The sequence below is a fragment of the Theobroma cacao genome, chromosome 8 (assembly GCF_000208745.1).
Source record: "Theobroma cacao cultivar B97-61/B2 chromosome 8, Criollo_cocoa_genome_V2, whole genome shotgun sequence".
NCBI classification, from domain to species: domain Eukaryota; kingdom Viridiplantae; phylum Streptophyta; class Magnoliopsida; order Malvales; family Malvaceae; genus Theobroma; species Theobroma cacao.
Genome location: NC_030857.1, coordinates 6,345,230 through 6,358,266, shown reverse-complemented (window position 1 = coordinate 6,358,266; position 13,037 = coordinate 6,345,230). Strand labels below are relative to the sequence as shown.

General features: G+C 35.3%; 2 protein-coding genes across 2 annotated transcripts; both read left to right on the top strand.

The window, feature by feature from the left end:
- LOC18592320 (lysM domain-containing GPI-anchored protein 1) lies at positions 3,319-6,377 on the top strand. Its single transcript, XM_018126356.1, has 5 exons — positions 3,319-4,444; positions 4,835-4,952; positions 5,082-5,243; positions 5,355-5,386; positions 5,867-6,377. The coding sequence occupies exons 1-5, from the start codon at positions 3,775-3,777 to the stop codon at positions 6,142-6,144; spliced, it is 1,260 nt and encodes a 419-aa protein (XP_017981845.1). The 5' UTR covers positions 3,319-3,774; the 3' UTR covers positions 6,145-6,377.
- Positions 7,623-12,893, top strand: LOC18592319 (RNA polymerase II transcription factor B subunit 4). Its single transcript, XM_007018974.2, is given in 13 exon segments — positions 7,623-8,144; positions 8,235-8,286; positions 8,288-8,321; positions 8,447-8,717; positions 8,979-9,025; positions 9,962-9,999; positions 10,084-10,129; positions 10,681-10,734; positions 10,840-10,908; positions 11,181-11,257; positions 11,695-11,790; positions 12,031-12,149; positions 12,475-12,893. Coding segments are annotated over 12 exon segments (888 nt in total). The 5' UTR covers positions 7,623-8,113; the 3' UTR covers positions 12,104-12,149; positions 12,475-12,893.

Sequence of the window (13,037 nt, the reverse complement as noted above, 5' to 3'; positions counted from 1 at the left end):
ATCCCAACCGAGTCCGCCAAGGCTGTTAAAAAGTTATGTACGCATAAATCATGTTTTTATTTTGAAAATATAATCATTGCTTGGCGTTAGCTAAGTTCCCCCTCATGTGGTGGTTTGACGTGAAATGAACTCTAAAAGTGTTAACCTCAGGAGTTATCCACCCGCGCCTCTCATACTGAAGTAAGATATAACGGGGTTTATCGTGCCCCTTTAATAGGCTGATCAACGAAACCCGCCCACTACAGTAAGTTAATAATTATCACACCAATCAATAAAATTTAATAACATGATATGACAATTATTGTAATTCACAGCCTTTCAAGACTAAATACACAGTTCATATATTTCAACACAATTACTAATTCAGCCATTCATGCAAATATTGTCATAAGCCATTCGATTCAAACCATGAATTTACAACACATGAAATGGTCTCCAATTACTCTAGTTTCAAACCATTATTCAATTTTAAAACAATTTTATGAAATCATTTCATTAAATCACATTTGTTTTATAAAACCGAAAAATTAATCATTTAATTCATTTTTCATGAAATTCACAAAATCGGATAAAAATCACTTTAGATAATTAAGACGATAGTAAGGTTACTCACAATGTCTAGAGTGCGAATTTTCGAAGTATTTTGACTACTGGTCCTCGGATGCAATTTCCTTGCCTTTATCGGAGGACTCACCATCTTGACAAAGTACAAAATCGAGAAACTTACTACATTGGTACTAAATCGAAATTAAACTAATTTATACTACCAATACATGATATGGAATGCAAAATGCACGGGTAACCATCTAAACCCGATATTGGCCTAATTCGTCTTATCACCCGATTAATTGGCCAACGCGTCCAATTTAGCTCCAAATTGCTCCATTTCTTTTCCAATACCTTAATTCACCAAACACAAGTTAAATAACCTAAAAATTGGCAAAACCATCTTCACTTTTATTCTTAGAATTTTTGGCCAATAATGGTGTATTAACACCGTGATTTTTCCTATTACTTTTCCACACCATAATTCATCATTTTCTAACCAATTCTCTTAAAATAAAAAATCAATTTTATCCTCACTCAATACAAGGTAGGTTCGCCCATTGATGGGTGATGGGAAAAATGAATTATTTTATTATTGTTTTGCTTATAGAAGTGGTAAACTAACTAAAAATACTAACATAACTTGAAATCAAATCAATTCAACATCATTCTCTCTCCATATCCATTCTGCTAGCCATGAATTCACCATGAAAATATGAAATTTAACAATGAAAAAGAAGGAGAAATGCTTAGGGAAATAGATTTCAAGTTTAAATTGAGAAATCCTACATTTTTCACTTGTTTTTCTTGATTTTTCACACTTTTTCTCTTGAAATTCTCCACCTAGGGTTATTGTTATTTCTTTTCTTCCTTTGTTATTCTTTGGCTGGCCATATGAATGAGAAATAGATTGATTTTATGCTGATTTTCAAGGAAAATAATGAATGGATGAGATTTTGACACATGTTACCATTCAATTGGTCCATATGTCATACTTAGCCATTAAGCAATCTCTCTCTACCACTTAAATTTTCTCAATTATTCATAATAATATTGGGTAAAATTCATGTGTTGGATAAGTGTTGAGTGGTGTAAAATCACAATTTTGCCCATGGACAGTAAAATGACTATTTTACCCCTATACTCGAAAAAATACCGAAATTAAAATTCTTCACTTATCAAACTCAAATTATACTCCCAATGATCAATCTTAGTCAAAAATTTCAGCCAACACTCACATCTTAACCTCGGATGGCAAAATGATCATTTTGCCCCTAGGTCATGAAAATTTCAATTTGACTTCAAATCGGTCCTCGAACTCCGAATCACCATTTTAAGTCATTATGGGGTTTTAAAATTCTCAATTTTATCTTAAAATCTCTATTTTGACTAGTTCGAGGTTTAAATCAACTTAGTTGTACAATTTGGTACAATACCGTCATTTAACGATTTTAGAGGTACCCAAGTAAGCAAACATGTATTTTTGTGTAATAATGGCATAATAAACATATTGAAGAGTCGGGCTTGACATATGACATACCACAATATGTGATGATATGATCGTGTGAAATTTTCCTTATCTATTTTAGGATCATATTAGTATTATGTGGATATAAAATGATAATAAATATTATTTTAACTAATGATAATTACTTAAATGTTAATCATGAAAATTTATTATATCCAAAATAATTTTATTGAATGTAATAAAATAAAATTTTATTTAAAATTTTTTAAATAATTAGTGATTTTTCAAAAATATTAAAATAATAAATAGAATTGATAAAACTGATACTAATAATGAAAAAAAAAATCAACATTAAAAGGTGATCGAACTTGGAGATGTAAACATGATGAAATGAAAATGGGAATGGCCAAAACGGGAGTATCTATGGACTAATCATCGTTTAGGAAAGGTAGTAAAGTATGGTAAGATCCGCGGACCGACCAGCAATAAAGCGTAGATTACGATTTATTAAAGATTACAAATTGGCTGAATTTCCCTTCTTAATTGAAAAGACACAATGTTGGTGAGAACAGAGAAAATAGTTCCAATTCCATGGTTTGGTGCATCAGCTAGGATTATTTACACTAATTTTGTCTCTAAATATGCGGTAATGGTCAAACCTAATTTTGAAATTTGGTTCCAAGATCCAACCAACAAATCGGTTCGGAAACTGTAGACCAAACGAGACGGGACTTGTACTCGTGACATGGCAAATCTGAAAAACTGAAACACACGCGCCCATTGGAAGCGTGGGGGAAAGGGGCACGTCCGAAACCGCAGCATTGAAGAAAAACTGGAAATTCTTTTCCTGTCCTCCACGCCTGAAAAAGGTTGCCGATAGAGTTGTAAGTGGGTCTAGTGTAGGCAGCTTTTGATGCTCCGAAATCTCAAAAGCTACGTACTTGCATATTTACCAAAACACCCCTCCATCATAAACAGTCCAAAATTTGTTAATATTAAAATAAATAGAAATTATTTGATTGTTTTTTAATTAATATAGAACATAGCATAAATTGAGTTTTGAATTACTTATTAAAATTAAATAATATTTAAATCTAATAGAATGAAATTCTATAGTTCAATACTAAAATGGAGAGGGACAAATTGGTCTTAGTGGAAAAGGTAATGTTTCAATAACTCTAAGATCGAGAATCTGACTTGTGTCTGTTCACCCTATGAAAAACATTTGTCCCCTTCCTCAGCTCCACTAATTCGAACCATCCCCTTCGTTCTGCCTCTCTCTTTCTCTTTCTTCTTGTTCTTTTGCTGTAGACCACTTTACAGAGAGAAGAAGAAGCCCAAGCCACTGAACTCTACCCATCTTGAGAGTGGCCATATTTCTACTGTCAAAGTTTCTACATTTAGGAACTCTTTCTTTTTCGTAAGTAAATACTACATTTTTGGTTGACAGTGGAGGATAAAACCCAGTTGAAACAAACCCTAGAAACCTTCGAGTACACCACATTTGATCTATAGATTACACCAAAAGGGGCAAAGAAGGAAAATACCCATCTCTTATTGGTTTCAAATCTTGGTCTCTTTATTTTTATTCCCTTCTCTCTAAAACCCAAAACCCCTTCTGAAGAAAAGAACTCAGCTTTGAGTAGCAAAGTAAAGCTCTTTTCTTTACATTCTTCTACCGCTCTGTTGTTTCCCCTGCTATTAACTGAAGAGAATCAAGCGAAAAAAGTCCCAAACTTCTCAAACCCCGGAACCTAACAATGCCAAACCAAAAACCCGTTTTTATCTCCTTTTACAAAGCCCTTCTCTTCATCATTTTCACCAATGTAGCTCTGGTAACTTCCAAATCGACCATTGAGCCCTGTTCAAACTCTGATTCCTGCAACTCCTTGCTGGGATACACTCTCTACACCGACCTGAAAGTCGCCGAGGTAGCTTCCCTCTTCCAGGTGGACCCCATTTCCATCCTCACAGCTAACGCCATCGATATCTCTTACCCCGACGTCGAAAACCACATCCTTCCCGCCCAGCTCTTCATCAAGATCCCCATCCTCTGTTCCTGTGTTGATGGGATTCGAAAATCCGTTTCCACTAATTACAAGACACGCCCTCAGGACACGCTTTCTTCGATCGCGGATTCGATTTATGCTGGTCTGGTGTCTGCTGATCAGATTAGGGAGGCTAACTCGATTGCTGATCCTACTGTTCTTGATGTGGGGGAGAACCTTCTGGTTCCTTTACCCTGTACTTGTTTTAATAATACTGATAATGGACTGCCGGCCATTTATTTATCGTATGTGGTGAAGCCAGTGGATACTTTAGCTGGAATTGCAGCGAGTTATTCGACTACAATCACGGATTTGATGAATGTTAATGCTATGGGGAGTTCTTCCGTTAAAGCTGGTGATATTCTAGCTGTTCCTTTATCAGGTAGTTTTTCATTTCCTTGTTTTTGTAAAATGTGCGGTTGATATTGAAATTGAAATTTGTAAAGTTTCAATCATCTAAGCGATTAAGCCAATGCCAGTGCCTTGTATGTTTCAGCTGTAAAAAGTTGAGTTCTCGTCTTGCTTATGGAGTAAGGAGTAGGCTTAACATAATTGCTGCAATTGTTAATGATATAACCTTTTGTAGTGTTAGTTGAATTTTTATCCTCCTTTACTAGTTGTTTGCGATGATGAGTTCAAGCAAATGCTACTATTGTGTATTTCTGTACTTCATCTTTGGGAATTGAGTGATGGTTTTTCATGCTTTTGCATTATTTATGTCTGGTTACAATGACAATGGAGGTTAAGAGTTGTTTACTTTTGATGCTTGCAGCTTGTGCTTCGAATTTTCCTAAATATGCCTCAGATCGTGGATTGATTGTCCCCAATGGGAGCTATGCTATTACTGCTAGCCACTGTGTTCAATGCAGCTGCGGCCCAGGGAGTCTCAAGTAATTGAGCTGTTTCTTAGCTTGTTGCATTATTGTCTTTTTAATTATATTAGTCTTTACTGTACGGGATTCATTCCCACTATATCTAACGGTCTGGAGTTAATCAGCTTTATTGATTGTGTCATACAGTTTGTACTGCACGCCTGCTTCTTTGGCTGTTTCTTGTTCAAGCATGCAATGTAAAAGTAGCAATCTCATGCTGGGGAATGTCACGGTGCAGCAAAGTAGTGCTGGATGCAATGTCACTTCTTGCACTTATGGTGGTTATTCGAATGGCACCATTATCACTTGGTATGCTACATCTTTTACCTCCTTGTGTTCATTGTTATGCGAAAAGTAATCTCTATATTTGAGTTTTGTTTAATGCTTGAACCCTTTCTACTCGGTGTCTTTGTTCTGCAGGTTGTCATCATCCCTTCAACCTCGATGCCCAGGTAAGAGTTTATAAAACACTGTTCTTATATGTTGGCATTCCAAAATGCATGAAAAGTGAAGTTGTTCAATTTAGGGTGATTTATACTTCCCTAATCCAGTGCTATGTGAATGTGTATAATAGCATTTTGCATTGAGACAGATGAAAATGATTGAATATGGTAATTGCTAATTAAATGGAGTGGAACGAGATGGTTCTTATATGCTGTCGGTCACCTTTTTTTTTGCATCATCTACAAATACAAATATTATTTAATAATTTATCAGAATTCTGAATTTATTTGCTACCTGATGCATCATTGTTGACAATTCTGCTGCTTTTTTTTATTTTTAATGAAAATTTTGGTTTATGTGACAAGACTTACGAGTTTAAATGCTGAGGAGTTGAATGTGAGTTATTTAGATTCATAATTATTTCCAGATGGTCTTATAAGGCTTCTTTACTGATTTATATTTGCATTGCATTTCAAAAAATAATGCAGGACCACGGCAATTTCCTCCCCTTGTAGCCCCACCTTCTTATGTTACACGGGATTCAGTCTTTGCCCCAGCACCTGCACCCCAGTCAGATGGTGCCATAACAACAGTGCCCAAGACTTCTACAGTGCCATCTACTGGGTCACTTCCTGGACTTCCCCCAGCACTTGCTCCTTTTGGAAGTTTATCTGATGCTTCCTCGTTGGTGAATTCATTGGCCACTCTTCCTACTGCACTTATGATATACTTTCTTATCAAATTAATCTCACCCTTCTCATTGTAATTTTCCTTGTCAATTCTGGTGGGGTTTTGTTTTGTAAGGCTGCTTAGTTTTTGACCTGTCCCACTTGTCTGTTGTATGTAACTTTATTGATGACTGCCTTACATTACTGTGGTGGGAGTTCATATTGCACTAGTGAGTTAATTTTCTTGATTTCTAATCATTCAGTGCAAATCATGGGCAGTTGAGCATTCGGTTCATTAAGTTTACTGAGCTTTATGAAACTTCTTGGATTACTGCATTGTCTTTGCAGGACTACAAAGATATTTACTGCTGTGTTGTGTCCATGTTTCATGATTTTGTTTTATTTATAAAAGGGAATAACTGTTGATTGTGGAATGTTGGTGTGGATAAATTTTGAGTGTAGGAGTTATATTCGAGGCAGAATGAATATCGTGTTAGCAAAATTTTGCCATTGTGTAAGCGGAGGTTGACTCTTGAGTGTGCTGTGTATTTGCACATGTTCATTATGTTCTCATCACAATAATTTTTTTTTATTCCGTCTTACGTATCTGCTACTTTGGTTTTGAGTCCTTTTTTAATGTTAGATACTTTTAACACGGGGAGTTTTGGCCTAGCTAGGTTGTTAATATGTCTTGGTTGTCTCACAGCTATGCCCATTAACTCTGTTAATTGCAGATTGATTGTGTTGTGCCTTTTGTTATCCATTTTTAACATCTGAGGCTTGGTGATGAGAGGGAAACAAGCATTTCAATACCTAGTTTGAACATCTCTAGTCTGATCTTGCAGCCACCAGAAAGCAAAATTACCGGATATGTTCCTATAGCATGAAAAGAAAAGAAACCTTGCGCCTCTGGTGTCTCAGAGGATGTTGAATGCAAAGCCAAACGTTGTTATATGAGTTTGAAGAGACAGGCTTAATCTTTATACCTTCAAATGCAAACATACTGATGTTAGATGCCAAATATTCAGGACCACAGTGTCTTAAGGTTGAAGTGGAGGCAATGGTTGGAACCAGGGCAGTCTGGGTTTGTAATATTCACTTTTATGACATGCTTTGTACTCATGTCATAGGTGGTTGTATCTAATCAGCGGCGGAGTTAGGATTTTAAATTTGAAAAGATAAAAATAAAAAATTTAATATTTGGAGAAGTAAAATTATAAAATTTGTTAAAAATAAAAGTAAACTTTTAAATATTTAAAACAAAAACGAGAAATATCATAAAATTTTGAAACTTTGGGAGGGCGGGGCCCCCTACTAGTCCCCCCCCCCTCCCCTCTCCGCGTTTGGATCCAACCATAAACATGTTATTATGATTGTTCTTGCAGCAGCTGCGTTTATGAGTTATGTCAGTGATGTTAATGTTTCACAAAATGTTTTTGGTTTTGCATGGTTCATTTTCAGACTGGCCAGATGGTAAAGCTCGTTCCAGTGTTGGGTGTACAGAACAAATGCTTCCTAATTCAAGTAGTTGCTTTGCTCAATGGTATATAGTTAAGTAGCATTACTAGCAGGCCATTAGGTTTTGTGGAAGACAAAATTGAACTGCTGTCAGATTGCCACAGGAGTATATTGAGCAAGTGGATCCAACAATACAAATAAATTGTTCAAGCTGGCAACAGTATCCGAACATTCAATTAGTGCCTAATGTCTTCATTTTTCTATCCCACCATATAAGTTTTTTTCTTTTAAACGAGCATCTTATGCAGAAATAAAACTAGTATTCCATTCCAAAGGGGCCCAATTGAGCCATCTGAAATCATCCCTTAAGAAATGGGGACTCTGCTCTTCGGCCCATTTTATGCAAAACCCAGCACTGTACTCAGCTCAGCATTCAGCAGCTCGAAGAACAGAAACAATTTCATTTCCAGTTAGATGTGCTTCCTATTTTCCCAGGAATCCAATTCACTGAAATCAAATCACCAAATTTGCTGATAAAAAAAAAAAAACCCCCACAATCTTGGAATAATAAAAAAAGACAAGAAAAGAGTAGCAGAAGCTGCCTCCTCCATGGCTTCAGCTCCTTCCAAGCTCTATGCAGGTTCCCCCTTGTTTATTTTGACTGATTTCCTTATTGGGTTTTTCGTTTTGATAAATGTTTTGTTTATTATTATGTTATTTGTTGTTCCAGATGATGTTAGCCTTGTGGTGGTTTTGGTAGACACTAACCCATTTTTCTGGAGCGCCTCTCTCTCTCTTCTCTCAGTTTCTTTCTCATGTAATCTCTCTCTCTCTCTCTCTCTCTCTCTCTCTCTTCTATCCATAACCCTAAAATAAGGCAATCCGCGATCGACATGAATTGACTTTTGCATTTTATTAATTTGTATGTCGGTATTTGTATAGGTTCTTGCATTTTTGAATGCAATATTGACTCTGAATCAACTAAACCAAGTCGTGGTTATTGCTACTGGATATAATTCTTGTAACTATATCTTCGATTCGTCTTCCGATTTGAACCAGAGTTTTGAGAATGGAAGAATGCCTGTTATGTGCTCCAGCTTGTTGCAAAAGTTGGAGGAGTTTCTTATTAAAGACGAGCAGTTGAGTAAGGAGGTACCTGAGGGAAGGATTAAGTCTTCCCTCTTGTCAGGGTCATTGTCAATGGCTCTTTGTTGTATCCTTTCTGCTACTTTAGTGCTTTATTTACTTCTTTTGATGTTAATGTTTGGTTTCTTCATGGTAAACATAGTTGTTTTGAAATTGAATGCTTTATAGTGGTTATAGTGTTATAGAGCCATTTAAAGGATTTGGTTGTTTAATACCAAGTGATGTTGTGTGGGCAGTTATTATTCAGTTGCACAGAAAGTGCACCAAAGAAAGAAGACTCTGTCAATATGTCCTTTACAAGTTGTTTGGTTTAAGTAGATTTTAATAGATATACAGAGAGTGTTTCGTTCAGGAGCCCTCCATCCACATCCTCGAGTGAGTCTCTGAATACTTGATTACAATTTGATTTATTTTCCAAGTTTGATAATTTGCATCTGAAATTTTATCCACCAATTATGCATCACTACTCATTTTAAAATTCTTTCATGTGCTCTATGAAACTGAATATTATTATTATCATTATTTGCTTGGTGCTACAGTTCCACTACAATAAAAATTATAGATACACACATTTTTCTTTTTCTTTTTTTTGTTTTCTGTAATTGCACATGGCTTAAATATGTCCATATCAATTGCACACGCATCTACATAACTTGTTAAATATTAGTGCTGGTGGGAATTCATCTGTCTTCTTATTGTCAATGTGTCATCTTTAGAACAATTTGTATAATGCTAGCTTGAGGTGTTTTTTCTTCCTTGATTATTAGTTGGATGTATATAGCATTCTCATTTTTCAATTGCTCATGTTAGTGCGTCATCTTCTTTTATTTTTGCTTCTTATGAGATCAAAAGGTAATGCTCGTATCATGGTAACCTGGTCCAGGACATCTGCTAGGACAGTGCAGTTTATATCATTATTGGTAATATCGACCACAGTTGCTAGATCAACTGTGGGCCAAACTATACAGCACTTTTGGAATGTTAAATTTCTCAGTTATTGAGCAACAATAAAGAGAGAAATATATTGGTTTAAGCATAGAAGGTTGTATAGTTGTGGATGCTGTAAATGAATGCTAGACAATATAATTTCCTTGTTGCATATTCATCAAAAAATTAAAGTGGTTTAATTTCAAACTGTAAGGGAATAGCCATATTCAAACCTAGAAGAAAATGGAGAGTTTCTGTGGACAGCGTAAGAGAGAACACTAAACATGTGCAAGTTTAACTGATTTATGGTAGTGGATTTTGATGTATTCCCTGTTTTGTTTTTATTACTATGTTTTGCGGTAGTTTACTAACATATGTGGGCAGATCTTATGCTTGCAGGGATCACCAGATGGACCTGAACAGTATGTTCTTTTTAATATATTATCTGTTATTTACAGTTTCCTACTCTGGCCTTTAGACTCAAAGAAGGGTTTTCTTCTTTTCAGATATGTTGCAATCATGAATGCGATATTCTCTGCCCAACGCTCTATGGTACTTGATGTTGCATCTATTATTTCTTTCTCATTGTTTCAATATTTTTTTTCCAAAATTTGTTTTTTCTCATATTTCGCCAGTTCATTATCAGACTAAATTCGACCTACTCTGTGTTTTGCTTATGATGACTTGAATAACTTTAGATAACTAAATTAGTTGTGAAGTTAATTTTCCTTGACTTCTGATATCCTATTCTTTCTACCTCTCGTACCAGCTGTTTGAATTGTTTAGGTATGCATATTCCAGATATCACCATGACAGCACATGGTTGGTTATTTGATCTTAAACTTCTAGTGGAAATATTATTATTGTCATTCCACCACTCCTATCTTGTTTTATAATAGGATGATTTACCTGATGTTTGTTGGTGCAATTTGAATCATTTCTTTAAGTTTGTGGCTGTCATGTTTATTTTTCTCACTCTCTCACTCCCTATAAATATGAATACACACAGACGTGTGCATACACAACACATTTATTTATTATATGGATGTGTAGTTTGTCTTTCTTCATATGTATTGATGTTGTTAATGTGCTTCTTCTTGCAGGTTCCTATAGACTCTTGTTACATGGGCGCTCAGAATTCTGCCTTCCTGCAGCAGGTATTGCACCTTTAGTAACTCATTATTAATGACCTGGCGTTGCAAACAGACATCGGTCTTCCTCTCTCACTTCTACTGATACTCTTTGATGCATGGGAGTTTTAGGCTTCTTACATAACTGGTGGTGTACATCATAAGCCTCAACATTTGGATGGGCTGTTTCAATATCTCATGGTATGTTGTTTTTTCAATTGACAGCAACTTGAATTTATGATTTAAGGTCTGGCTTGTTGCCATGAATTGATACCCTCTCGTACAGATTGATGAACACAACATGATTTCTTGAACAATATGTTTTATACTGTACTTGCTTCTGAGAACAGTACCTTGCAGCCTTGCATAGTTCTAAAAGTGTCCTTTTCTTTATAAATGTTTCTCAAAGTGCATTTGGTTGATGAAAATTTGAGCACATTATTGTACCAATATGTTCTTGGCCTTCTCTGCAGACTATTTTTGCTACTGACTTGCATTCTCGCAGTTTTTTACATCTTCCAAAGCCTGTCGGTGTAGATTTCCGTGCCTCGTAAGTTTTACTAATTGTTAATTGTGTATATTGCAAAACCATTCTTATTTTTTATGGATGTACTCATTTTCTCTCATACTTCTTAAACATGCATTTGTCCTATTGATTATAGATTAAGTTAGTCAAATATTAACCAAGAAAACAAGCTGATATCATGCTTAGTCTGTTAAGAAAAGGTAAGGTAAGCATGGCAGTAACTCTAGCTGAAACACCATAAATATCCTCATTCAACATTTTTTTTGGCGTTACTATGACAGAGAGAGTATTAGATTGATTTTTCCTTTTACAGGCCTAACTATATGTTGCTGAGTTAACATAACTGCTTAAGGCCTCATATCCCTCTACATTCTCCCAGTTAATCACATGTCACTTCTCATGCTCTTATTGCTTTAACTTTAAATTATGAAATGCACTTGATTGAACTCTTGAATTTGCAGATGTTTTTGCCATAAAAATACCATTGACATGGGTTACATATGTTCCGTATGTTTGTCAATTTTCTGCAAGCATCACAAGAAATGTTCAACCTGTGGGTAAGCATATATTACTTTTCTAGCTGCAAGTTAGGTTCTGTAATTTATTTTCTGCTTCCAAAAGTATTCATGCTCTCATCTATTGAACAATTAAAAAAAGAACAGTTCTTTCTCAAGCTTTTCTTGATAACAGTAGAATAGCCATCATCCTTTTATCTTCTTGAAAATCCCAGATATCATTTTACTTCCGTGGCAAAGAATCATCCTTGTATGTAAAGTTGATTGTTATTGTAACTGCAGGTCAGTATTTGGTCAGGCTCAATCCGAGGCTGCTTCAACATCTGACAAAAAGAGAAAGACTCCAGAAACATAAAGTTAACTGAGAAGGATACAAAAGTTCTATTATCTACTAAATTTTGGTGGGTCTTTCATACTTGGCAATTTTTGTTTCATTCTGGACATTGCACAGCTTCCCTGTTTTATTTACAAGCAATGATTACATACATTTTGGTTTCTTGTGAGAGCAAAAGCATTTGCTTGTGCAAACATTGATGCCTACACAGAATTTGTATGACACAGATAATAAAATGTTAAGGATTGAGCTACCATTTAAAGATTTTATCTTCTCACAAACTCATGTATGTTGAAAAAGTTCTAGATGATTATTTTTCCATACATTTTGATTTTCTTCTTGACCTGTAGTCTAATTCTGCTATTTATCACTGCTCATGCTCATGGCGAAAGAGGGGGTGGCATTGGGTGATTGCAGACCAGAGATTTTGCTCCTACCATGAATTCCCTGCTAACCTTCAGAAGAGTTAGATAGTTTTGAGATAAGATTTTAGTACATACAAGGGCATGCCTCCTTTCCTCTTCTTGTTTCTACTGTTCCTCTACCAAACAGTTGAAGCCAAATTAGCAGCAGGGATGCTTTATTGTTTGTAGAAACATTTACTCGTGTTAAACCTGCAATTTTAGGAACTGAGAAAGAAGAAGAAATGGTCAATATAGCTTTTTATATGAGCCCTTTTCCAATTTTATTTCACCAATGTTGTAACAACCTTACGACCCGTTTAGTGTTGGGAAATGCTTATCATTTTGCAACTCAAATTCTCTTAATAAGTTAGTTACTTTTAGTATAACTATTTTGTAATTTTTGGATATCTTTGTCTTTGAGTTTTTATGAAAAATTGGAATCCCAAATCTTGATATACAACATAAATTTTATCGAATGTAAAAATTAAAGATGATAAATTGAAAAACATTTTCCAAAGCACAAGGGACAAGACATTGACCATCTCTGGTCA

Bases quoted from the DNA above. Each gene is read 5' to 3' on its own strand.
- LOC18592320 (XM_018126356.1), top strand. From the start codon at position 3,775: ATGCCAAACCAAAAACCCGTTTTTATCTCCTTTTACAAAGCCCTTCTC. The intron at 4,953-5,081 runs GTAATTGAGCTG...TGTGTCATACAG, and splicing joins TGCGGCCCAGGGAGTCTCAA to TTTGTACTGCACGCCTGCTT. The intron at 5,387-5,866 runs GTAAGAGTTTAT...AAAATAATGCAG, and splicing joins CCTTCAACCTCGATGCCCAG to GACCACGGCAATTTCCTCCC.